A 27133-nucleotide genomic window follows, 5' to 3' on the forward strand; every position below is an offset into this window, starting at 1 on the left:
ATGTGTCTTTAACTACACATATCAACAACCATTCAGTAATTACGCTGATAAAGTACACAACTCACTAACAGTTCTTTGTTCATTTTGAGTCAGGCTTGATAAATTAAATGACTTGCGGTCCGCTGAGTTTTTCGTACAGTAGATTTAAATGAATCGGTTCATAAGAGTCATTTGTTCAGTAATTGGACCACACTGGGACACACTGTATGTTTCGCACTAGATTCAAATGAATTGGTTCATAAGAGTCATTAGTTCAGTAAATGGACCACACTGGGACACACTGTATGTTTCACGCTGTAGATTTAAATGAATCTGTTCATAAGTGTCATTTGTTCAGTAATTGAACCACACTGGTACACACTCTATGTTTCGTGCTGTAGATTAAAATTAATTGTCTCATAAGTGTAGGCTCATTTGTTTGGTAATTGGACCACACTGGGACACACTGTATGTTTCGCGCTGTAGATTTGAATTAATAGGCTCTTAAGAGTCATTAGTTCAGTAATTGGACCACACTGGGACACACTGTATGTTTCGCACTGTAGATTGAAATGAATCGGTTCATAAGAGTCATTAGTTCAGTAATCAGACCACACTGGGACACACTGTATTTTTCGTGCTGTAGATTAAAATTAATCGTCTCATAAGAGTAGGCTCATTTGTTTGGTAATTGGACCACACTGGTCGCGCTGTAACATGTAGATTGTAGATTCAAAAGAAACAACTCATAAGAGTCATTTATGCAAGATTCAAACTACACTGGGGACGCTGTGTTGCACGCTGCTGATTCAATAGCAGTGTTGCATTGCCGCTAAATGGTAGTGCAGGAAAAACTGTCAGAGTATTGTTGTATGGTTTCCCATCCGCATTGCTGAAAGATTGCTCGATCAATAACCTTTAATGGAAAGTCATGAAAATAATTTGATTTCTGGATTTTATATACAAAATTGGACCATTTCTGAAAAGAACCGGCCCTCGGTTCCCAAACTTATAACAAGACCTAGAACTGAATATTAAGAAATAAATCAGATGTTACCAATGAAAAATAGAGATTCTTTGTGGGGCATTTGTGTGGCATTTTTGCAATGTGCCCGACATTACAATGTTTTCAGGGGTACTTTTGGTGACATTTTTGCCCTGAACCCCTGTTAATTTCTTACCCATTGTGCCATTTGTAACAGATTTTACAATGGGTGAAGGGTATTGTTAAGACTGCACATTAAAGGAGATATATGTTTTGCAGCGGCCAACACCACTCCCATTTATTCAGAAAGTGTGAAAATCTAGTTTGTAATTATTAAAAGGTAATGGTTTATGCAACATAGCAAATTAACACCTCTGTCTAACAGGTGACACATGGACTGAGACGCTAGCGTATGTGGTATTCTGGGGCATGGCTAGTGCCGTCACAGCTGCTATCATTGTGGTCAACGGACGAGAGTTTGTGGACGCACCCAAACTGGTCCAGAAAGAGAAGATGGATTGAATAAGGAGACCTTTTCTCTTTTGCTTTCTCTCTGTCCTGTTCCTACACTTTAGTTTCCTCCCAGATACATCATGCTTGAGTTTATGCTGACATCTCCACACCGTCCTTTAAATTATGTAAAGTAGTCCTGTTCCTGTGGACGGAGCATTTAAGACAACATGCAATATCATATGCATTACATTTAGATTTAGTTACTGTTTATAATAAACCTTTATTTGAAATCATGGTATGTGGTGCCCAAACTTCATGACAATTTCTAATACTTCACGTTGTTGTCCAGGTCATATTTCACCAAAATAAAAAATGTAATTTCATTTTTTCGTTTTTGTGACAACTCGGCATATTTTATGTTTTGTAGTAATTCCAGTAATGAAAGTCTAGATTGGTTTTATTATTATTTAATACAACATAAATTATATTCAGAACAACAAATCTTTTCACGTTACTGTAAGGACAATGACATTTTTCCATATTACAGAAAGGTATTTCACAATGCAAAAAATCTTAATGGTCCTAAAAAGATTTAATTATGTAGGTTTCATTTTCTTCAGCCAAATTATTTAAAAAAAAAATATATATATATATATATATTTTGTGGTGAAATATGACACTTCACTACACAAAGTTGTTGTAAGATACAATCATGTGCATTGTGCAAGATGCATCTAGTTTAAAAGGCTATATTTTTATTTCTTGGCGATCAAATTGGCCCGGTGTGAAATCAGAGCTATTTAAGAGTTTCTACATCATGATTTTAGAAACCTAGATGTGTGCTCATTTAAGATCCATGAGATTGTTACACAAGTGAATGTTACATGATGCAGTCCTTGATTATTATCAATCTGTTCTGAACTCCGCCGTGCACTCTGGGTATATTTTGACATATTTATTGAAATGGTATTTTGGTTTGTATTGTACTGTCCTCCACCTACCAGCATATTTAGGGTATTGTATATCTCATAAACAATCAAATTGGACAACAGAGATGACCCACTAAGGGGAGGAAGAGGTTTTAAGTACTGTTTCTTTATAAGTTTACAGACAATTGTGTGAGCAACACTTTCCTATTTATTTCACTTCATGGACCAATGAAAACACACATAAAAAAGAAGTTTAAACTTACTATTTAATGGCTCTGTGACTGCAGTTCTCTTCAGTTTCCAGTGACAGTTCATTAGATGGAAATAACAACACATCAGAAACCTGTCAAATCAGTGTGCACTTATAATTGAATAAATGTAACCATTTTAGCATGTGATTGAATTGTAAGTTAAATTATGAGCATTATATATATCGGAACAAAATGTTCAAGCCCTTTTCACACCTTGTCACCCTTTCAACTGATCTATATGTTGATTTCATGGTGGTATATTAATTGCTTGCCCATAACCCAGTAATTAACTTTTACCTTGACATGAACTTTTCACTTTTCTTTCTTTCTTTCTTTTAAAGGTGTTTTTGGAATTGTTTGGCTTGGAGAGTGGCAATATTAATTCCTGTGTAGTCTTCCTTTTAAGTTTATCACTACCTTTAAAACTGCACTAGATATTACTTTATATGTGTGTTTTTATCATCTACAAATAATAATGCAAGCCGTTGTAATCTATTGGACACCTTATAACTCAATATTGCAAATGTATGAGAAACGATGTCTGCGAAATCCGTGGGGGCCCACATTTATACTTGTTTGTGTGCAAAGATATACAGAAAATATATAGTTTAACATGGAAAATTAAATCATTTGTTTGATGGCTGCTGGTATAAATCTGATGTGCAAAATGTACATTAGAAATTAAGAATTTATTTAAATAATAGTGTCATGTACTGTACATTTAGCACTTTTTGGTTGAGTTGTTTGATCAAAATAATGTCACAATGATCACATTCTTCCATCAGAGTTCGATAAATGTGACTTTTATTATCCTAGATTTCTGAACCGCATCGTTGTATTTTCAGAGTGCACTCTGTTTGAAGTGTGATGTGGCATTTGAGCAATATTTTTCTATTTTAGATTTGATTCTGACAGTGTTTTGAGTCATGTTTACTTACGTCCCTTCCTATTTAAGAGAGTGTTCCTCAACTGTGCAATGGGATTTCTGATGTATAGTGTGCAATCTGCCCTGTGGTCATTGTAAATCCCCTGTAAGAATATAGTACTTCCCATGAGAATCATTTGTAAGACATTACATCAGCTATCTTTGGTAATCAGTCCACTATCATTAATGATTCTAGTGAAAAACATCAGTGTGTTCAAAGATTATTGCTAATAATCCAGGTATTGTTTGGTTTTGAATCATTCAAGTGTCATTGGATACCATTTAAAATAGTTTTCAACCAATGTAACTGATGATTTCTTTATGAATAAATTGTACCAATAAAATGCATCTTGTTTGACTTTTTAGAACTAACAACAGTTTACTGTAAGGGCATGCAAACAGCCAAATTTTGATGCCATCTTATTACGAATGTGTATCTAAGTGTCTAGTTTTAACCAGGAAATGTTACTCCATACATTTAATAACTATCAGTAACTGTAATTTGGTATGTTATTGAACTCGAGTAAGATTCCAGTCAATCCCAATAGTTTAACCATAGAAAATATATAATATATTGTGGCCTAAATGAAGCACTGGAACCATGTAATGAAACCAGTCAATACAATTAAATGCAATTTACAAAAGCCGAGCACAAAGTTATGGATTACATAATGTTCAATCAGATAAGAAAGCATACATTTTATTGTTTTGTTTTTGGGATTCAAAGTCCATCTTAAGCTCACAGTGCCTTCTACTGGTCATCTGCAAGTGAACATCATGACTGGAGTCCAGATGGTTGAGTAAATCATTATGGAGTAAAATTCTAAGGAATAATAAATACATTATTTCGTTGCATTATTATGATTATCTGTTGTTATTTAATAATGTCAAACGAATTTTCCTACAAAGTAGATTCTTCTTTACACACATCCAGTTCCAAAGTCCCATTCCCTTATGCTTAAAATTATAATTATTACATTACTATTTATTGTATTTAATTTTTTATTTAAATTCTCATTAAATGTGTGTGCATTTTAAACTCATTTTGTTCTATATTTATTTAATTCTTTCCCATTTCTATTTATTATTTACAATTTTAAAACAAATTTTCATGGAGACAAATACTCTTATTTGCCTATTTAAAACAGTGGCAGATACTCTTACACCCCTGTTTAAGTAACATACAGTATAGTGGCATCATTGCAGCATTTTTATTGTGTTTATTTGGAGTCCCACAGATACCCTTCACCAGGGCTGTAGCAAGGTAATCTAGGTCCCCTGTCTGTACATTGCTCTGGGCCCCTTTCCTATTAAAAAATACAGTTTAGAATTTGTTGTGGGGCCCCTAGAAGCCTTACCACCTTTCACCCCACTAGCTACAGCCCTGCCTACACCAACCACTACCCCTAACTTACTATAATGAACCATGGTTTCACTACAGTAACCATAGTATCACCATGGTATTTTTCTAGTAAAATTATAGTAACCACAAAATTAAACATGGTTACTATTAACAAGTTACTGTAGCAATGACGTGGTTAGTACATCAGAACTATATAGTTTCCACCAACACATATGTTACTACAATATTACTACAGTAAAACCATGATTCATTTGATCCAGATCAAATCCTCCTCTCAACCCCCTGACCTTCACTGTGACCAAATCACAGAGGAATATCTTTTATTTATTACTATAAGGAGGAGTATTATAGGAAATATTAAGAGTATATCAAAGGATGAGATTCGAAACCGGATCTCCAGTATAACAACACACACATATTTAGTCATTACACCCAGAGATACACATGGGGGCAGTTTCTCGTAAAATCCTGTTTCCACCACCAGACTATTGGAGCGCAAATTGTCACTTAGTTATCCAATCTCTTAATCCACTAAATGTCTAACCCGTTAACCAGTTTAATGTCTCTGCCCATCACGAAACATTCAAATACGCCTGTCTTCATTTGATCAGCAGTTAACTCAAATAAATCTGTCCTGTCTGTCTTGAGTTTGGTCCAATAGCGTCTGGCTGCAGACTTGCACTCTCAGACTTGCACGCTCAGACACGAGCGCTTCCGCTGCAAGTGACGTCACTTGCACGCTCAGACACTAGCGCTTCCGCTTCAGCGTAAACTATTGACTTGTTAAAAGTTTAAATAATGTTTAAACTTTAAATAATGTTTAAACACCAATTGGTCTGACCATTGGTGGGCGGAGTTTTTTTTTTTTTGCCACTTGACTTCAAGATCGCGTATCTACACGGGGCTTTTATTCTGAAAATCATCTTTGATTAAAATGTATTTCATTAAGGTGTCTGGCTTCACATCGTTCTGCCAATCCCAACGAAATGTATTTTACAATTATATCAAATATTTATAATATACAATAGAAATGACCGAAATTGATCAAAAGAGAGCAGACTTGTGTAATCGAGATCAGACAGGATGTTTTCTCTTGCCGCTGCATAACTGTGTGTGTTTATCTGTTACACGCGATTATTGATCTCTTCTCAGCTATAAATCACACAAGTAAGTTTTTTTATTTCATTGAGGACTCAGCGTCGTGGCTACAGCGTCAGCCACTTTAACACAATGTTCATAACACTGTTATAAACATGTAATGACTGATAAAATACAAGCATTGTATTTTATCACCTAGAAACATAAATTAAAGTCCTTACATGTGATTGTTTTGATTGTCACGCATAGCTCTTATAATGGTACACTAGCTAATAGTTATATAGAAAATTATTGTTTGGCGTTTTTATAGATATACATAGACCTGTATCATGTATTGCAGGTAATATAATGTATTTATAAAACATTTTATAGTGTAAAGTATTTTATGTATATATATTTAAGCTCATCTGTAGACACTCATTCTGCAGAGATTTACCATGGTAACCATAATTTCCGCCAAAATACCATAGTTACTTCAGTTAAAAAAGAAAAGTCGGTTGTATTACAAATTTATAAAACGTTAAATCTAGGTTCAATACAATCGTATATAAACTGAGAAAGCAGAGTAGATTGCATTTAGCATTTGAGGTATATGATTATATCAGCTGTTAAACAGAGTTTTCCAGCAAGAGATTCCTGTCAGTCCTGTTCTCTCTATTGTAAGGAAGAGCCCCAGCCCCAGTCGTTGAATAGTTAGGCTGATTGAATTAGGATTGTAACACTCTAGAGTCTAGGGTGGGTTCCTAAACCTGTATACTTCATTTGCATGCTTTGTTTAAGGTCGTCACCTAGGTGCTTGGTCTCCATTTCTAAGCACTGCCCTCTAAAGGTATATAAACTACAATGTAAAGTTCCCTTGCTCAGACTTGATGACTGCAGTTACCGACAGCTCGTGTTCTCAATAAAGAATCCTGCTGAAGATACAACCAAGTCTCCTGGTCTTCGATTCTGAGTTTCCAACAAGTCGAACATAGTAGTAATATAGGGGATCCATATTAATCTATTATGATTTTAAAGTAGTAACAATAACTGTAGTACTATGGTATTTTTGTAAGGGTACATTTTTGTTTAGTTTCTATTGGTATATGAAGTTGAATACTAATATTACAAATCAAATAATTGTGTTTTTCTAGCCTAATTTAGTTTTCCGTACTAAAGAGATGGATGTGGATGTGGTGAGTTTCTGTTTGCCCGGTCATGGAGATACCACACTGAATAACATGAACTCTCTGCGGTCACATCAGCACTTCTGTGATGTCACTATTGTGGCGGGGGGCAGACGCACGTTCAGTGGTCACAAGGTCGTATTGGCTGCTTGTTCTGCGTTTCTTAGGGACCAGTTTCTCCTGAACCCCTCATCAGAGTTACAGGTGAGAATCTTAAAACAGGAACTGTGAAGCAAACTCTCTTCTCAGTGTGCACTCTCAAGGTCTATTCACATCCATAATGAAATAGTGAAGTTATGCTACACAACTACCTTTGATGTGGTCTTTTTTCCACTAACACTTTTGTCCAGCTTGCATTTTATGTATTAGAAGAAATAAAATACAATGTTGAGCCACCCAGTGACTTTATAAGCCAAAAACAAAAAGATCCTCCATACAGTAACAGACTTTTGGTTAAAAATTATTAAAAACCTAACACGTATTTAGCCATGTGGTGTGGTGTAAATAAGGTATGATATTTCCTCATATGTCCATAAATGTTCATTGACTATTAAAGTACTGCATTCTCTAATCTCTACATGCTAGTAAAGTGCTGCTGGTGAATCTATTTCAGCTTCATCTATGAGAGTTTAGCCTCACCCACTATCCCAAGCCCTGCTAGAAACCAACAAAGCCTAGGTGTATGGAGGACCAAATGTGACAATGTTGAAAATTAAATATATACATTTGTGCTGTCGAAATGAACACGTTAATGTATGCAATTCATTTAAAACCTTTAACATTTTAATTTTTCGTAACTGCGATTAACGCATTCTCTGGTTTGACATTTCATTTAGCATTTGCATTCTGTGTGACTTCTGAGAGTAAATGGGGCGGAATACCTCGATGTGTCTGCCGGGGGTCATTACACTCACACACACAACATAAACACACAACAGTGATTCTGGGTGCATCTCAATGAGCTCCCTATGTCGTTTACAGTGCATTGTGGGATTTATTAGGGAGTGAACATTTCAATGCATTGGAAAGATTTTGCGATTAAGACTAAATAAATGCGACTTTACGATTGCTGTAGAAAATTTATATTTTGAATTTGTGCTATTATAGTGCATTTCTGTCTATATAATGTGGAATACTTTGTTTGGTAGATTTTTTTCTTTTCTAAGAAGAAACTAAAGGTATTTTGATAGGAAGTATAAATAGTCCATTTTAAGCACTTTGGAAATCTGTGCTTTATTGTGATTAACTATGCATGCTGAGTGACTCATTGGTCAGAACCAATTGGATTGGTTGCTAGGGTGGGTAGAGTCACATGGGGTAACCTCTCATGGTCGCTATAATGTGGTTCTTGCTCTCGGTGGGGCGCGATGTTAGTTGTGTGTGGATGCCGCGGAGAATAGCGTGAAGCCTCAACACGTGCTAGGTCTCCATGGTAACGTGCTCAACAAGCCACTTTATAAGATGCGCTGATTGGCGGTCTCAGATGCGGAGGCAACTGAGATTCGTCCTCCACCACCCGGATTGAGTCACTACGCCACCTCGAGGACTTAGAGCATATTGGGAATTTGGGCATTCCAAATTGGGGAGAAAAGGGGAGAAAAATCATGATTAAATATTTTAATCAACTGTCAGCACTAATATTAATATAAATTATTTGCAAAGAAAATAAAGGAAAAAAATGTGTACAAAGTGTACAGAGATATAAATAAATTAATGTTTGCCCTAAATGAGCATTCATATCTTTATTTACTTATTTTTGCATTATTGTAATGTTATTATAATTGTCATTTATTTCCACATTTATTTATTCAAAAACGTATTTTTTTCTAAGTATGTTTTTGTATTTTCTACATTTCTTTGCAAGTATATTTATTTATTTTTGAATACTGTCACATTCAGTCCTCCATACAGCTGAACCATAGTCTGGGGTTATAATGTGCACTTGAGAGTGATTTTAGGCATTTAATGGTAGATCTGTATATTCTGTTTTCTTTAGAGGTATATGCATGAAATAGTTTTAAATTGTACACACACTGTTTGTGCTATGGACATGAATGACACCTCAAATCATGCGGGTTGTTGAGGAGAATTCTTTCACTTGACATAGCAATCAGAATTGCAGTTTTCCAATGCACACAGAAGGAGGAACTCAGGCCATATCTAGGGAACAGAATATCATAGAGACATGAAGTTGTTATTTTTTGGTCAACAGCAACCCTCTCTGTCCAGCAGATGTCGATGTTGCACAGCTCAACAGTGGTGTGTGAACTCCTCCAGTCCTGTTACACAGAGATGCTGCAGTTCAGTGCCAAAGAGATTGTGAATTACCTGACCGCAGCCAGCTACCTGCAGATGGAGCATGTAGTTGAGAAATGTCGAGGAGCCCTGAGCAAGTACATGCAACCCCGGTGTCACAGCCCGATGGTCAGTACCTCAGCCTCAAGCACTTCAGAATTGAGTTAATTACATTACAACTCTTTTTCCCTCTTACCATTCTATTTCCACTGTTGCTATGTTTGTTATTCTGTGTCTGTCTTTCCCACTATGTATCTGTTCAGACTTTTAAAACAGAAGACCCTCAGCCTATGCCAGTGATTGTCAGTGGAAGTTCCCATTCATTGGGATCCATGTCGCCCCCTTCTGATACTGCATCACTGCACCCTCACAGCTCTGGAAAGGAGCTCCAGGCTTCCGATGCCAAATACTTCAACATTCAGCACAGAGATGCCAGTGATTTGTCTGTGCATCATGTACAAATCCATGGATCTATTAGATCTACAAGAAGCTTGTAGAAAGAAAATGACAAAATGCTTATTTTAAAAATGCACTTTATTTCTGATTCTGTCTTAAGATGACACTTAACATTTGAATTATCAAACTTAGAGGGATAGTTCACCCAAAAATGAAAATGGTCTCATCATTTACTCACCCTCATGCCATCCCAGATGTGTATGACTTTCTTTCTTCTGCAGAACACAAATGAAGATTTTTAGAAGAATATCTCAACTCTGTACAGTAGGTCGATACAATGCAAGTGAATGGTGACCGGAACTCAGAAGGTTAAAAAATTACGAATCCAGTTGTTAAATCCATGTCTTTTGAAGCTATACAGCTCGTGCAGAATCTCCCAGTTATTGTATCGTAATTACCGTAATTCCAATGCAACGTGAACATTACTGTATTGCTGTCACAAAAGAACACTAATTCTTATTTTGGCTGTGTGGTTTGGTCATCAGTTTTCACAACAGGTTAACTAGTTTATGTTTTCACCGTGTTGCAGGTTAGAGCATCAGAACGGTCTGGCCATTTAGAAGGAGAGCACGGTACTGAGAATGACGTCTTTCAAGTACACATTAGCGACGAACATCAAGGCCTTGAGAAGACCTCTGGTGCTGGAGAGGGCAGAGAAGCTGTTGTCGTGTTAGACGACCACTGTCAAGACTTGGACTCGGGTGTGGAGGAACCCAGTATGGAGGGTCGCTTGAAAGGAAACAGCCTGAGAGGAGCAGCCCGCATGTGGAGGCGAAGACATGGCGAGCACAGGGGAGGCAGAGGAGGAGGTTTCAAATACAGGAAGCGGTACACTTACAAAGATCGCAAACTTCTGGGTAACTATCAGGAGGCTTGGCGCTTTCCAACCCCGGATGAGATCATGGGGAATTTCGGAGCAGACTTTGGGGCCGATTTCCTATCCAATCAGCATCTCGCAGACGGTTCCCTCCATGCCGAGTACAGGGAGGGAGAGGTACAAGGGGAAGAGGGTCACTCTGATGGGGGTCCTGCACGCTTTGTGGTGGAAGGTTCCAGCGGGGAGGAGGGAATGGGAGTAAGGACACCTTCAAATGAGCACAGCACTGCCGATGAGTCAGTGGCAGTGGTGGGTTCCACTTCTTGCGTAACGGGAGCAGTCGTATGTGAGCACTGCGGAGTGGCGTTTTCTTCAACACAAGACTTAGCTGTGCATTCCCTGGCGACACACCGTCTATACGTGTGTTCGTGCTGCGGGAAGAACTTCAGCCACTCCAGTAACCTCAACCGCCACATGGTCGTGCACCGTGGGATTGCCAAGCTCCACAGCTGCCCCCTGTGCCACAAGACCTTCACTCAGAAGTCAACACTGTGCGATCACATGAACCTCCACAGCGGGGAGCGCCCCCACGTGTGCGCGTACTGTCATGTCAGCTTCGCACACAAACCTGCTCTGCGACGCCACCTGAAGGAGCAACACGGAAGGACCACTGCCCAAAACTACTTGGAGATGCAGCGGAATAATGAGGGTGTGGCTGGAGGTAGAATTTAAATTGCAGATATGGGTGGTTACAGTTAAAGTGAACATGAAATAAAAAATTTTACCTATTTACTTTCTTAAAACATGTCCCTGGTCTTATTGTGTAATTTAGAAGTGCATATTATTCCAAATAAAAAATGCTGAACCTTATTAACTTTCATCAAAATATAATTACTTGCTCTGCCTCTGAAACGTCTTTGCTTTCAGGTGATGTCACCTTGACCGTGTGGGTGTGCTACAAGTTAATGTTAACCAATGTTATTACACAGCTTTCTAGAATGCTCGATTCTGATTGGTCAATTGTGCCATCCAGTGGTCTGATATGAAAGAGATATCAGACCGGTCATCTGGGTATTTGCAAGTCATCTTTCCTACTTCTCGTATTTCTCTGCGATCTTTACAAGTAAGCTAATAAAACAATTTCAACTCAAATATTATGTCGATTTATTTTTGGCAAGTGGAACAGATAATGAGCAGTCAGACGTAATTTTCGCAATATAAACCCCTTACAGAACTCTTACACAAACCGGAAGTGGTATTCAGTTGTTTCTAGAGACTCAATATTTAATTTCCATTTATTTTGTTGGTACCCATTTAATAATTAGTGGGATAATGTACAGTCAGCCTCCTGAAATGTCGGTGCTGGTGGTGTTTTAGGATGGAAATAGTTCTCCACAGTTGACTGCAAACTCACCATCATGGCTGGTTCCATTCTGGTATGGAAGGCCCTTTTTTATTAACAATGCCACTCTATTTTTTTTCCCCATTGAATATCCTGTTCCACTTGGAAATACAACAGTAATAGTACAGAGGTAAAAAGATTTACAAAAGCCATTTCATGTTGACTTTAACAGCTGTGTAACAATAATGGCTACATTTTGGCTTTAAAGTTGAAATATTCCAGTTGTTTCAAAGTGCTACAGAAATTTTATTCAGAAGTAATTGTCATTGTTCAGACCCTAATACTGTCAAAGCATTTGATATTGACTTGCTTATATACTGACTACCACATCAGAACACAAATGCTACAGCTACTGTTTCATTTCAGGTAAAAAGTGCAGAGCTGATTAAAGACATCAGAAGTGAAGGTTATAGACTTTTAGACAGGTGAATGGAAGTTAAAGGGATAGTTCACCTCAAAATGAAATTTCTCTAATTTAGTCCCCATAAAGGTAAAGGGTGACACCTGTTTTCAAACAGGTTTCCCAAATGCCTGCTAGTGAGTAGCAATCTTGCCACGATGCCTAAACTAATAAAACAATGTTGAAAGCACATAGAGCCATTGAGTTTACAATGTTCAGAGAAATCACCCATGAATTGCTTTTGTATAGTTGTTTCTGCACATAAAACTGGGATATGAGAAATCATTTGAACTAATGTCAATCCATTGAAAATTTCAATTGAATTAATTACATGTGTTTATTTATTAATCAAATCAATCACAATTAAGTGGATATCTATATTTACTGAGAAAGGCCCCCAAATAGATAAAATAAATTAATATTTTAATATAATAAATATTATAATTCAGGTCATTCAAAAACATTACATCATATTCATATATTATATTGGCAACACGTGCATTTAGACAATACAAAAAGTGGCTTTTAAAGTGAAAATATTGGTTGTTTTATTTCCAGATCATTGAACATAACGCATTTATTGGCCTACTTCCCTCAGCGCTGTTTTGAATTACTGGTCTGTGAACTCGTGCGCCAGACGTCTCACTTTGGTTCATTACTTTTCAGCGTCACTAGTCATAAGTGCTGTTTTAGGATGCTGTGCAAGTAAAATGTAGTTTGATATTTTGAATGTGTTTTGTACACCCTGCATTATGTTGAGCTCAGTCTAGTTGTGTTTGAGTGCAAGACCGTGTCTGTGGAAGGATGTGCTGTTTGCTCTGGTTGGTTTAACGAGGCACGTTGCTTGAACAGCTGGAGTCGTGCTGACTGCCCCCTACTGCCACAAATCCTCCAAAACATGAAGGATGTACATCATGCTTGAATTACTCTGAAGGTTTTAACATTCCTTATTACGGAATGTATGTGTGTATGGATAGGGTAAATTATAAATTGCGTTAATTTTTGTAACGCATTATTTTTCATATTATTAATAATACTAAATGAATGCATTAAATTGACACCCCTAATTTTAACGTTGGAAAAATGTATTTGATGGCCATCTTTGCAGCTAATGTCTAGATTTGCAAGTTCAGCAGCTTGAATAAGGAAAGACCTAAATGTCCAAATCTATTCGTCAACCTTAACATGTCAAATCATTGATAAATTCTGACAAAAATTAAAACATACATTTAGCTTCTTTCGCCCAAATCAGACAAATAGATTGTAGATAAATGCCAGGTGATGGAAAATCTTTTAACTTAAAGGCAGAACTTCCTTTTCTACAGCGGTCATATTGAATGTTACTCAAACTAGAACTTCAAATTACATTAGAATCTCTTTGTCAAGTGAAGACTGTTTCTTTTACCATTTTATACCATAATTATACTCTGCGGTCTAATCTGAAAATGTTTAATAGACAAACTGCACAATAAAAAAACCTAACGATCACTTAAACGTAGTCAAGACTTTGAGACAGTTGTCGAATCCCACTAAATCAGATGTAATGTTATTGCTTGTTATTATTATTCATATAATAACAAGCCAGTTAACTTTACATAACAGTACACGCCTCAGCATTTGTCTGTACAGTATCCCTTGCGGCAAATCCAGAGCACAGCAAAGTCTGATCTAGAGCTCATGTGATCAATACTCTTATAATGCTCTGCATTGTTAGGGTTGAGCAGAGCTCTGCTGTAAATCAGACATTATTAAATGCACAAATCTCTGCAAACTCAAAGCTAGTGTGCAGATGTACCTGCTGCAGTTGAATATTAAGAGTTTTACTGTTTCCGAGAGCACAAAAATGTTTTTTTCAGATTGCCCTTATTATTAAATGTTGTCCCACACAAGCTAATGGAAAGGTTTATTGATTTATTTATTGAACGCAACAACATAAACCATGACTTAGTTAAACGTGTACCTACAAACAGTTTGTCAAGTACGCTCAACACCTCATAAATTACTTCCCAACTCCTGGATGCTTTTGAAAAGGTTGAAAAGTAACAGATGTTTTTAATGTATAACTACCATGAAAAATAAAATGCCAGCTGTAGATAGACAAATCGCTAATGCTAGTTTTCAACCAGCTTAGCTAGTTAAGAAATGCGGATGGCTGTTCTATCAAATAAAAACTTCGCTGTAAACGACTTGGCTCCGTTTGTCTCTGTATGAGCCCTTGGCACTGTTCTGCACAGCTGTGAAGTAGAAGAAGAAAAAGAAAAGCAGACAAAAATAGAAATGAGTTAGTCAATGGTGCAAAACAGCTTGATTGACAGCTTCTTCCTATGCAATGTCCTTATTTACCCAGAGAAGCCCAGACAGATTTCCCTGTGGCAGCATCAAGCATGGGCTGCTTCCTGGCAATGCTGACTTTGATGTTGACATCACCCACTGTAGTGCCATTCAGCTGAGAGCAGAGAAAGAGTGGATAAACAAGGTCAGTTATGGTCTGAGTAAAGTATATGAGTATTCCAAGTTAAATAAAACTTAACCTCCAGCATCTGTCACATGCAAACTGCAGTAACTAGATATAATTAAAGGACAAATATGTTGTATTTAACCTGGAATATTCCTTTGATAAAAATGGCAGCGTATGTGTTGCATCTTAAGTCTTTTCAAACAGATATCTCATGGAAAACAGGATTTTTCTTGATCTTTTGAAATAAAAAGGTTATGTAGTACATACACTAACTTACATAACACACAACTCCCTTCCCAGTCCACTTGAAACATTTATGGCCATTCAGAAATACGTCACAATCCTGACCACATTAAAGGGATAATTTAACCCAAAAATGAAAATACTCTCATCATTTACTCATGCCATCCCATCTGTCAATGTCTTTCTTCTGCAGAAAACAAATGAAGATTTTCAGAAAAATATTTCAGCTCTGTTGATCCATACAATGCAAGGGAATGGTGGCAGGAAATTTAAAGCTCCAAAAAGGGATAATAAAAGTATCCATAAGACTCCAGTGATCAATATTTAAGTCCTTTTTTATTATAAATTCTTCACCCTGCCCAATAGGTGACGATATGCATGAATAATATGAATCACCAAAAACAGAAGAACTCTTAAGGAGAGAAGAGCACTTAGGAAAGTGTAATGTGTGCAGTAACAGTAAAATAAATTGTAAATATTGATCAGTTTCTCACCCACAACTATCATATCACTCCAGAAGACATTGATTAAACCACTGTAATCAATCATATTGATTACTTTTATGCTGCATTTGTGTGCTTTTTGGAGCTTCAAAGTTCTGGCCACCATTCACTTGCATTGTATGAACCTACAGAGCTGAAATATTCTTCTAAAAACCTTTGTTTGTGTTCAACAGAAGAAAAAAAAAAGTATACACATCTGTGATGGCATGAGGGTGAGTAAATGATGAGAATTTTAATTTTTCAGTGAACTATCCCTTTAAGACAACCCCACCTATTTACATATTAATGCCTATTCCACAGGAGACTATGATCTCAAAGGTACAGTAGCAAAATGAAAAAACACATGTTTAAGAGACTAATATTATTAAGTGGAGCCCATGAAAAAATAAAATGCTACAAAAAGTAGAATATGGCCCTTTTTGTAGTTTGTAACAGGTGGATGGGTTACTTACCTCTGCCACTACCTGGTCTGCTGACTCCATTTTTTCAAAGGTAACAAAGGCGCAACTGGTAAGAGGCAAGAATAGAAGGGGTGAAATACTGTATATGGTCCTATATCCTTCTCTTTGGTCAATAAAACTTTTTCAAATCTCAAAAAATCAGTCGTACTTGAGTGGAGAGTCAATTGAAAGGTCAATGATGTTGCCGTGCTGAGCAAATACAGAGCGCAAGCTTTCTTCCACTAAACCTGTGCCATACACGTACACTGTGTTTCCCTTCCGCAGGCCCCTGCGCTCTGAATACAAGTCTGACTCTCGACAGCATTAGAGGAGATATTTAGGGCTTCTGATTTTCACCCAAAAATTAAAATTCTAACATTACCCAAATGTCATTCCAAAACAGTTTGCTTGTTATATTTTTGATGGATTTCACAATAAACTCTTATAGAATGAAAAAGAAGATCATGTACATTCCTTAAAATTTCTCTTGTGTTCCATGGAAAAAGTAACAATTTGTGGTTTTAGAACAATCTGAGGGTGATTAAATAATGACAGAATTTTCATTTTTGGATTAACTATTCTTTTAACATCAGTAAGAACTATTAAACAGTGTATTGCTGCACAGATTCACTTGCGTCTGTATGGCCCGTCCGTCCCTCTCTCTGTCTTGCTCTCTATCTTGAACTCTGTTTCCATCGTGGCTCCTGTCCCGATCACGTTCTCTCTCTCTGTCCCGGTCTCTGTCGCGATCCCTCTCCCAGTCCATCTCTCGTTCCCGCTCACGCTCAACATCTCGACTTGATGACAAAGCTCCTTCATCATCATGAGAACAATCGCCAGGAACAAAACTATTAAAGGACAGAGAAAAAAAGCAGTCTGAACTATGACTGCAAGAAAAAGATGTATGTGTTTACAGAATTATTTGCTAAAATGAGCTTGGCAGTCTCACCTCTCATGCAGGGATTTCCTGTGGACTCGTTTACCAGACTGCATAGAGAAGAAACAAAAGACTAGTGATCCACTGATTGAATAAGCTCAACATCAGTTGTATTCTATATTAATGTATCATACGAAAACAGCCTACAGTTTGGCTAATGAACTTTATTATATGCCAAATGATTATTTTACTTGTGAATAGCATTATTATGTGTAATTATTCATTGAACTTAGATATATTTTATCTTATTGCTGTTGCATGATGTGTGTTACAGTTGGTTTACCACAGTTAAAAGGGATAGTTCACCCAAAGATCTAAATTCTGTCATCATTTACTTACCCTCATCATGTTGCATCAAATCTGTATGACTTTCTTTCTTCTGTGGAACAGAAGATATTTAGAAATATGTATCTGTGTTTTTTGACAATACAATGAAAATCAATGGGGTTCATTGTTGTTTTGGACCCCATTGACTTTCATTGTGTGGACAAAAACAGTTGAAATGTTCTTCAAAATATCTTCTTTTGTGTTCTGCAGAAGAAAGTCAGGTTTGGAGTGACATGAGGGTGAGTGAATGATGACAGAATTTTCATTTTGGGGTGAACTATCCCTTTAAGGGCTCTGATTGGAGCACTGCCTAACAATCCCTTAACTGTGACAAAACCACTGTATGCACTTATTTCTACAGTATAAACCAACATTACATCGGGAGGTTTCTCATCTGTGGAGACACTTCCCAGAAATGGCAGGAACGCTGGGGCAGGACCTTTCACTGGATCCTGGGGAAAAAGGAATTTCAAGCTTAGTATATGCAAATTTATGTCGACATGATCATGCTTCACTTATCCATTTACATTCTATAGATTGACAATATGAATATCTTGGCTGTCAAGAAATGTATTATTGAAGTTCAGTAGCAAACAACAGTACAAACAATTTGCTACTTAAGTACTAATGAGGTTAAAAATGTATTTTACCTTTAGTTTCCCCTCAAGAGTTCTAGAGCGCTTGAAGCCAGAGTTCTTGATCTCTGTTTTGATTGCACTTATCGCTCCAGACTTGATCAGCATTTTCGCCTGTTCTGTCAATGTCGCCGTGTCCACCACCGGCCGATCTGACAAGGCTTATCATAGAGAGAGAGAGCCATGCAAACATATTTCAGGAACACCTAGAAAACTTCCAGAGATTGACTTACTGCGCTTCAGTCCAGTCTGACTGGAGATTTGTTTCTTTAGAGCCAATAGGGCCTAATAGAACAATAGGGCCTGCAAAACAGAAAAGAGAATAGATAATAATGCATTTAATATGGATTATTAACATGCTGGTGTTAGTGATTAAAGATGTAGCCAAACGTTCAACATGTGAAAATATAATATATATAAAAATTTTAAAAAAACTATTTAGACAGCCAGTACCCCCGCCCCATGGATGGTGACCAACACTTTGAAGCTCAAAAAAGCACATAAAAGTGGCATAAAAGTAATCCATAAAACTCCAGTGGTTTAATCCAAGTCTTCAAAAGCAATATGATAGGTGTGGGTGAGAAACAGATCATTATTAAATCCTTTTACTATAAATCTCCACTTTCACCTTGTTATTTTTATTATAATTTTGCCGATTCACATTCTTCGTGCATATTGCAACCTACTGGTCGAGCTGGTCAAAGGTGGAGATTTACGGTAAAAAAAATGACTTTAAATGTTGATCTATTTCACACCCACAACTATCACATCACTGAATACATGGATTAAAACAATATTTTATGGATTATTTTTCTGCTGCCTTTATGTAGTTTTTGGAGCTTTAAAGTTCTGGCCACCATTCACTTTCATTGTATGGACCCACAGACCTGAAATATTCTTCTAAAAATCTTTATTTGTGTTCTGCAGAAGAAAGAAAGTCATCCACATCTGAGATAGCGTGGAGGTGAGTAGGCCTAAATGATGAGAGAATTAAATTTCTGTATACTATCCCTTTAACATTTGTTGGCCACTACATAATTCCCATTCTTCCATTTGTGTTTTTCCTAGTTTTGTTATTTCATACTTTACTATTATTCTAAAATGTGGTAAATAGTTTTAAGAGTTATAGTAATGAAGGCTGAGCATTTGACTGGTAGTGTACATATAGATGGTAAATATATACCAAAAGATTTAATAAACACAACTAGATTTCACCTTTTTCTTTAACTTGGCATTTTTCTTCTGCATTGCTTCTTCCTCTTCTGTTAGTGAGCTGGGAAATATCGCCATCTCACTGGATCTCTATGCAAATGAATTCTATGCAAATGAATTCTATGCAAATGAAAGTCGCGCACGATGTAAATAAATCTAATTAAAATAGTGAAACTCAATGAATCAACATCAATCAATGAAGAGAAATATGTTATCAGTTTTTTGTGGTTGCGTCCCAACGTTCCGTTAATAAACGTTAATTTAATATATGAAATTAACTCGTTTTCAGATGATCAGTTTGTGGGAATGAGCGTCTTTTGCGGCATAATTTGACGCAGAAATATGACGCCATATGTTGTTATCCCATAGACATTCGATTGCTGCTGCTCCTTTTTCTTTATTAATTCATGTTTTTATTTTATTTTTTGTTATTTATTTATTATAAAATATATTTTTTTTTTTAAATAATTTTTTTTTTTTTAAATATACTTTCACTTATACTATACAGTTCAATGTCTGCCTATTGTTAATATCTGTTTCTTTGTTGCCTGTTTGTACATGTGACTGGTTTCAGTATAAAAACATAATAAAATAAATTCACACAAATTAAAAAATGGTTAAAAACCCAAACACATTCAATAAAAGCAAGTACATTTAAAAAAATAATAATTATATGAGGTTTTATGTCGGTTGACAACCCAGCTTCCGGTTCATTAACGCCACCGACCAGACTGGAGTGTGAAGCATCAATGGGAAGATATCTTAATATTGCACAATATTTTTTCATTTGTTCTGTAGATCCTTTAAGCAGAATCCTGTATCTCTTACTACTTTAATAAGCTCTGACCTTTCTTTTGCATACTTTGTACATTTTATTAGTACATACTCTATATTCTCTGCTTGACCACAATTAGAGATTGTTACACTGGCCTATTTCATGTTTTCCTATTATACATAATAAATTATTTAACCTAGTATGACCTATTCGGATGCCAGTGATAACTGAATCTTCCTTCCTGTTATTATAAACTATTCTCCCATTGCCTACTTGTCGCTGAATATTATGTCTGCTTCTTGCCATTCATTATTACCATTTTCTTTAATATTTCCTTTAATCTCTTCCTTACTGAGTGTCACTTGTTTGTCTGTATCCGTGTGCTTTAGTGCTTGTTTGGCTAGTTTATCGACAAATTAATTACCCTCCACTCCCACATGAGCTGGTACCCACAAAAACATTATTAAGATTACATTTATGATTCTTAACAAACTTGCGAGAATCTCATAGATAATGTCTTCCTTTAAGAATGCAGTCCCCTTGCAAGGCTTGACAATGCTGCATGAGAGTCCGTACATATTACTACTGTCTTTGGTTTTACATCTACCCACTGGAGAGCTCACAACACTGCAATTAATTATGTTGCATACACAGATCTATGATCAATTATTATTTTCTTAATACTGTTTAGGGATTTTGGAATATATACTGCAGCAGCTGTGTGACCAGAGATTGGACCTTTGGATCCATCAGTGCATATATGTAGCCTTGATGAATACACCTGATCTATACTGCTGGACAGTGACCTCCTAAGAGACATCTTTCTCATTTTTGATTATGTTTTGCAATTGTAGGTCAATAATAGGCATAGTATATATCCATGGGGGAACATTAGATAAAAACACAGTAGTGCTGACTGCATATTCTGCAATACCAACTGTCTGTGCTTCCCTATAAGCAGTCCATCCAAAGCTTTTAATGATATTATTTCCATGTTCCCAACACTCCTCCACCACACTCTTTACTGGTTGACTTTCTTTATGACCTTTCACAATAGCCCAATAAGTCATTCTCAATTTATACCTAAGAAGATATAAAGGAGCATCCCCAACTTCTACAGCAAAGCTTCTATCTTTTAAATTATGGATGCAGATGCAAATCCATAAACTATACTCCCATAATCCAAAATTGATCTGATTAATGTACAGTATATTCTTTTCATTGACAATCTACAGGCTCCCATTTCAAACGATGGGTTGCTGCAGGGCAAACCAATTTAAATGAAATGAAATCATTTGTCGATCTTTATTTGTAATAAAGGCTTACTAAACTAATTTAACATCAAATGTCACACAGACTGACCACGATATTATCAAGGACTAGTGTAAACAAAAATAATAAATATCTTCCATCGCTGCAGTGAGTGACATGACAGAATATGTAAGGAAATGTATCGCCAGTCATTAGTTCAGGATTCTAGCTGCTTTCTGTTTTAAAACTGGCCTGACTAGTTCCAGCGGTACCAATGTGCTGTTGTTGTTCTGTGTGTAGATTTGCCACCAGCGGGTCCAGATGATTTGCTCCTGTCTCTGCTGGAGATGGGCTGCTCTGGGAGATTTGAGCTCATCACACACCAGTTGTCCAAAAATGAACCTCTGCATCAACAGAGCAAAGTACTCCACTCAATCACATACATAATAATGTCTGGTTTATAAAATATTCCTATTTGATCAATATTTTATTTGAGAGTTACATTTTACATCACAGTTTGCCATTTTTTTATCTTTTCAGCTGCTCCATGGGCACAGTATGTTTTTGGAATGACATCACTTCCTGTTGCTTCTCTCGTTTTAGTTGAACAGGATAAGCATGTGCTTTGATGCAAATGGAAACCGCTGCATCACACATTTCTTTGCCTTGATGCACATTGTGTATGTAACCTTCTGTGACATCCTGAAGACCTTTTAGACAACTATATATAATTACTCCGGATCATTGCAGATACAAGGAAATCTATTGATGAAAAAAGTACAGTTCTCAGTTGTTTCCAAGTCATCACTGAATTATTGTTAGATGTGATACATTCATAAAGATATGATGCTGTCATTTAAACAATTACATTTCTCTTTCATGAGGCCATTTCCGGCCACTTTTCAAGTCATTGAGCCAATAGTTAATACATCAATTTAAACTGTATTCTCCTCTTGTTTTGGTAGGGTTGCGCAGCGTGGCAGACGCTGTTGAATTATTACTCTCAGAGGCAGCAGACTCCAGTGGTGGCGTTCACATTCTCACAGACGCGCTGTGATAGACCTTTGAACACTCTGGATCTGACCAGCTCCATTGAGAAGATCGAGATCCACTCCTTCTTCCAGAAAAGCCTGAGCAGGCTGAGAGGAGGAGATTGGTAACTGCCTCAGGTACCTGGGATTTCATAGACCAATACTTTATAGAGAACAGAATAGGTGATGGTGAAAATAGTTAAAATATACATTTAAAAGGATACTTCACCCCCAAAAAATTATTTACTCACCTTCATGCCATCACAAATGTGTTTGAATTACTTTCTTCTGAAGAACACCTTTTCAACAAAGATTTTAGAAGTATATTTCAGCTCTGTAGGTCCATACAATGCAAGTGAATGGTGGCTAGAACTTTGAAGCTCCAAAAAGCGCAAATGCAGCATAAAAGTAATCCATGCAACGCCTGTGGTTAAATCTATATATTCAAAAGTGATATGATAGGTGTGGGTGAGAAACAGGTTAATATGTAAGTCCTTTTTTACTATAAATTCTCCTCCCTGCCCAGTAGGTGGCAATATGTACAAAGAATACGAATCGTCAAAATCAAAAGAAGATAAAAGTGAAAGTGGATATTTATGGTAAAAAAAAAGGACTTAAATATTGATCTGTTTCTCACTCTTCAGAAGACATGGATTAAACCACTTTTATGCTGGCTTTATGCAATTTTTGGGGCTTCAAAGTTTTAGTCACCATTCACTTGCATTTTGAGGGCCCACAGAGCTGAAATATTCTTCTAAAAAACTTAATTATTGTTCTGCAGAAGAAAGAAAGTCATACACATCTGGGATGGCATGAGAGTGAGTAAATGATGAACTTTCCCTTTAAGCAATATAAGTCTATACCTTAATAAGTCATTTAAATACATTAAATTACCATCAAATAAATAATGTTAGATGGATTGTGCTACAGTTTATTGAGAAAATACTATAAAAAAATATAGCATGGCCTTGAGTGCCTTAAATGTTATTAAATGGTTATTACATACTGAAACTATTAAGGATGCAATTTTTCATTAAAACAATAATTTATTAAATAAATTAATTCATCTGTCCACAAGAAAATATAGTCCCTGACATAACAGAGTTTAGCTATAAAGCAAAAACAATGGTCGGCTGCTATGAGTGATGCACAGTGATGCATTTAACAGTACATCTGCAGTGACCAATTAGTATTCAGCATCAGAACTATACGTTTGATACATTTGTAAAATGTAAACATTGAATTTAATAGAAAATGAGGCATAAACATTTGCTGAAATTAATGCTTATTTTACACAATAATCCTTCAAATGTATTTTTAAAAGCAGAAATGTATTTGCATTTCCATTGTCAAGACTTAATTATTGTCATTCTTGTTATGAGAACCTCTTCTCCAGAGCTTTAGTGAAGGTTTGTGTTATTAACTAATATAGTTATATTAGTCAATCTTTCATACAGATTGTTTACAGCCGCTGTCGTGTTGGTCAATCCAGGTTGACACAAGTTTTTAATATTAGTAGAAGCTTCACCGTCATTCTGCCAGAATCCATTATCCCTGAAACAAGTTTTATTAGACTGTACTGCTCTTAACCCCGTGAGAAACCTTTTTTATTCAGTCAGCACTCAGGAAGAGATTTTTAACAGTCAAACCGATGTTTTTAGGAAAAACTGTTAGAGTTTTTAGGAAAAATAGATTTTAAAAAACTTTCATAGAATTCCTTACACATTTCTCGCCTTGGAAATATCCATAGAAGCTGGCATTGGCTTAAAAATAAACAAACAACTAATTTCATATGAGCTTTATTTTATTGTATTAATCGAAGGAGTTGACCACTAACAGTCATTCTCCCTGTCAGGTGCTGTTTGCCACAGAGATGTTTGCGATGGGTGTGAACATGCCTGCCTGGACCGTTGTGTTTGACAGCATCTGAAAACATGATGGCACTGGCTTCAGAAACCTGCTCCCTGGTTAAAACACTTTTCCTTTGTATTTCTGTTCCAAAACCTAGTGAGCTGCCTTGCTGTCCTCTGTAGGCAGCTTCCTAGGTTTTCAAGCAGAGTTTTTGTGCACGTTTACATGTTTGTTATTTGTAAACAAACCCTGGCGTGCATCTATTTAGCTTGCTTATTGCAATTGATCTAAATTAAAATGATAATCATCTTATTATCATAACAATATCTAATATATAGAAAGGAGCTGTCAGATACCTGTTGGTGGAGTTGACAGAGACTGGTGATGGCCAGGTGTTGGGTTAATTAGCCGTGGCTAATGAATGAGCACATTAAATATTCTTGGACAGTGCAGATGTTTGTGCACATTTCTGGACTTTATTCTGATGCCTGTGAAAACGGTGGCAGGCCTTTGATGTGTTGGACACATCTGCGTTTGTTTAAATACATTTTTCCTTCTAATAATAGTGTGCATGTGATAAAGGAAGCGTGAGCCATTGCAACAAGAAATGTTGCATATTTCCTAAAGCACATAAATTCAACTATAAATATTTCATGATGATCTTTCATTGCATCTAGAAGATGTCCTCAGTAATGTAATGAAACCAACTTGTGTGCGTGTGTTCAAATGGCGGTCCGTGCTGTCAGAAGACATTTGAATGCCAGAGGAACAGTCATCATCCTCTGTAAGGCTGGAGTTCATGATATGGGAGATCTTCACGCTATGATGCTGGTCAGTTCAACCTCAACACATATCTACCTTAGTTAATTATATAGACATTACTAAAACATTTATGCTTAAATTTGTGGCAGGTCAGAGAATTAGCTTGAGATTTAAGAATTACTTAAATGAAGGAATTTTAGAATCTATGTTTCTTGTAGGGTTAGAGGTTTTTACAAGATGTCGACCGATGAATCATTTTACTGATTAATCTATGCCTTTAGTTGCTTTTTGGAACTATCGTTATTTGCAAAATATCTAGGCCGATGGTTTTTGATAGTATTTATTTTTTTTTTGTCTCTGTGTTCCTCCTCTGGAAAGTGGACAGTTAGAATGCATTTCATCCCTCTACATAGCGAGTAAATCACTGTTAAAATATGTCTGTTATTAGCCACTGGCTAGTAAATATTCAGATTTTACTCACCAGAGATTGAGTTGTTTAGTGGCGAAGAAAAACTTAAGCACCACAATATTTTTACTGAATAAGAAGCTGGCGATTAAGGAGCTGGATTCAGCCTCATCTTTTACTGTGTGTTGCATCTCGTGAGCGCACACTCTGAAGAAAATTGAACTTATTTGGCAGCAGTGGGTCCATATCTGTCGCGATTGCTTTAGTTCAGCCATGGTATGCCATAATTACGTTTATAATGCATTTATCGAACTCTGATTTTGGTTAAACTTTTTCCCAATGTTTTTACAACATTCTCTGTTTTAAAGCATGTCTTTAGACATTTACATTTATGCATTTGGCAGACACTTTTATCCAAAGCAACTTACAGTGCAATTATTACAGGGACAATCCCCCAGAACAACCTGGAGTTAAGTGCCTTGCTCAAGGGCACAATGGTGGTGGCCGTGGGGTTCGAACCAACAACCTTCTGATTAACAGCCCTGTGCTTTAGCCACTATGCCACCACCACTCAGACCAGTTATGCACCTGCTGGACAAGAAAATCATACACATTATACAAGTAAAAGTTTCCTTTTGCTTCGTTCTGTGAATTGTGTGTCCAAAGACGGTGACCCAGACACCCATTTTCATTTCACGTCTCTTTAAAATCCTTTCTGTTATTTACATTCAGTTGGTGATCAAAATGTAAAAAAAAAAAAACAGTCTAATTATACAGTTCATTGCTTCGGGTGACGGAACAACAAATGAGCAACTCTTGTTAATATGCATTGCACTCAATCAACCTTAAACACTCACAAAGCTGCTGGTTCTCTTAAAGAGACAGTAACAATTTAGTGCTTGTTACGCATATAAATGTCAACTCAATGTAAATTGCACAAACATATAAACAAACATATTTGTTTTTAATTGCCTAAGCAAGATCTAATAAAAGACGGTCACGATACACCCTCACTATGCCCTTGTTTTGTGGCTACGTGACTTTTTGTTGTGATTTGCTGATATTGCTTAAGGCAGATCCATCACAAGTAGCACTGAAATTCAAGGGCTACCTCCCCCCACCCCCATCCCCTGGAATCTACACCCCTGCTGAAATTATTTTATTTTTACATGTGGAATTATATTTAAATTATTAGGTTCCAACCTTGTGCATATTTAGAAAATGTGTATGACATTTCAAACAGTGACAACAGCTTGTATCATTATTAGAAATGCAATTTATTGACACAAACTAAAATGTGATCAAGTCACGAATTACTGAGATCACATTTTTTCCCTATTCTGATGGTTGATGTGAACATTAACTTAAGCTGCTGACCTGTATCTGCTTGATTTTAGAGCAGATATCAGAGAAGGATGAGGGTGGGCTGATCTCTGTTGGGATTGTAATCTTTGTGCTCATCAGCTCTGTGTCTGTAGGTGCCATGGTAACAGCAGCTGATGCTGTAATCACACAAGGCCTGCTGGTGTATGTCAACCCCATTTCCCCTCTCTAATTACACTGGAAGAGCACAAAGAGCAATGACGTGCGCTGATCCTTAGATTGTGTCTCGATACTCTTATTTATAGTGGTTTGACGACAGGTTGTTCTTATTTTTTATGTCTGTAGTCCATGTTCTCCAATAACCTCAATAGCTACAGAAGACTTTATGAGGCCGCTGTTCACAATCACAGCATGCAAATTTGAGTTTTGGTTTCCAGTCAATTAATTTGAATGGACTATG

The 27133-nt window shown here is 36.6% G+C and overlaps 3 protein-coding genes across 7 annotated transcripts in view; 2 read left to right on the plus strand and 1 right to left on the minus strand.

Moving 5' to 3' along the window:
- sacm1la (SAC1 like phosphatidylinositide phosphatase a) overlaps nucleotides 1-2922 on the plus strand; it is a 37864-nt gene extending 34942 nt beyond the window's left edge. The window contains exon 20 of the mRNA XM_052136724.1: nucleotides 1350-2922. Within this exon, the coding sequence (XP_051992684.1) occupies nucleotides 1350-1486 (137 nt within the window). The 3' untranslated portion in view covers nucleotides 1487-2922. The remainder of the gene's footprint in view (nucleotides 1-1349) is intronic.
- A 2912-nt stretch (nucleotides 2923-5834) lies between these two features.
- LOC127650612 (zinc finger and BTB domain-containing protein 12-like) lies at nucleotides 5835-11828 on the plus strand. Of its 5 annotated transcripts, none has more exons than XM_052136124.1 (5): nucleotides 5835-6052; nucleotides 7117-7353; nucleotides 9379-9573; nucleotides 9708-9899; nucleotides 10430-11828. In XM_052136124.1, the coding sequence occupies exons 2-5, from the start codon at nucleotides 7144-7146 to the stop codon at nucleotides 11447-11449; spliced, it is 1617 nt and encodes a 538-aa protein (XP_051992084.1). In that variant the 5' UTR covers nucleotides 5835-6052; nucleotides 7117-7143; the 3' UTR covers nucleotides 11450-11828. The 5 variants fall into 5 exon arrangements, with proteins under 5 accessions (XP_051992084.1, XP_051992085.1, XP_051992086.1 ...); XM_052136125.1 differs by having other exon boundaries at nucleotides 9382-9573; nucleotides 10430-11827; XM_052136126.1 differs by lacking the exon at nucleotides 9708-9899.
- Nucleotides 11829-14462: 2634 nt separating this feature from the next.
- Nucleotides 14463-19568, minus strand: LOC127650997 (negative elongation factor E-like). The gene is made up of 10 exons (XM_052136690.1): nucleotides 19263-19568; nucleotides 18296-18347; nucleotides 18078-18223; nucleotides 17805-17879; nucleotides 17113-17150; nucleotides 16764-17011; nucleotides 16333-16477; nucleotides 16176-16230; nucleotides 14863-14965; nucleotides 14463-14753 (listed from the first exon to the last, which is right to left on the minus strand). The coding sequence occupies exons 1-10, from the start codon at nucleotides 19350-19352 to the stop codon at nucleotides 14680-14682; spliced, it is 1026 nt and encodes a 341-aa protein (XP_051992650.1). The 5' UTR covers nucleotides 19353-19568; the 3' UTR covers nucleotides 14463-14679.
- Between the last annotated feature and the right edge of the window lie 7565 nt (nucleotides 19569-27133).

Source organism: Xyrauchen texanus, chromosome 10 (genome assembly GCF_025860055.1).
Source record: "Xyrauchen texanus isolate HMW12.3.18 chromosome 10, RBS_HiC_50CHRs, whole genome shotgun sequence".
NCBI classification, from domain to species: domain Eukaryota; kingdom Metazoa; phylum Chordata; class Actinopteri; order Cypriniformes; family Catostomidae; genus Xyrauchen; species Xyrauchen texanus.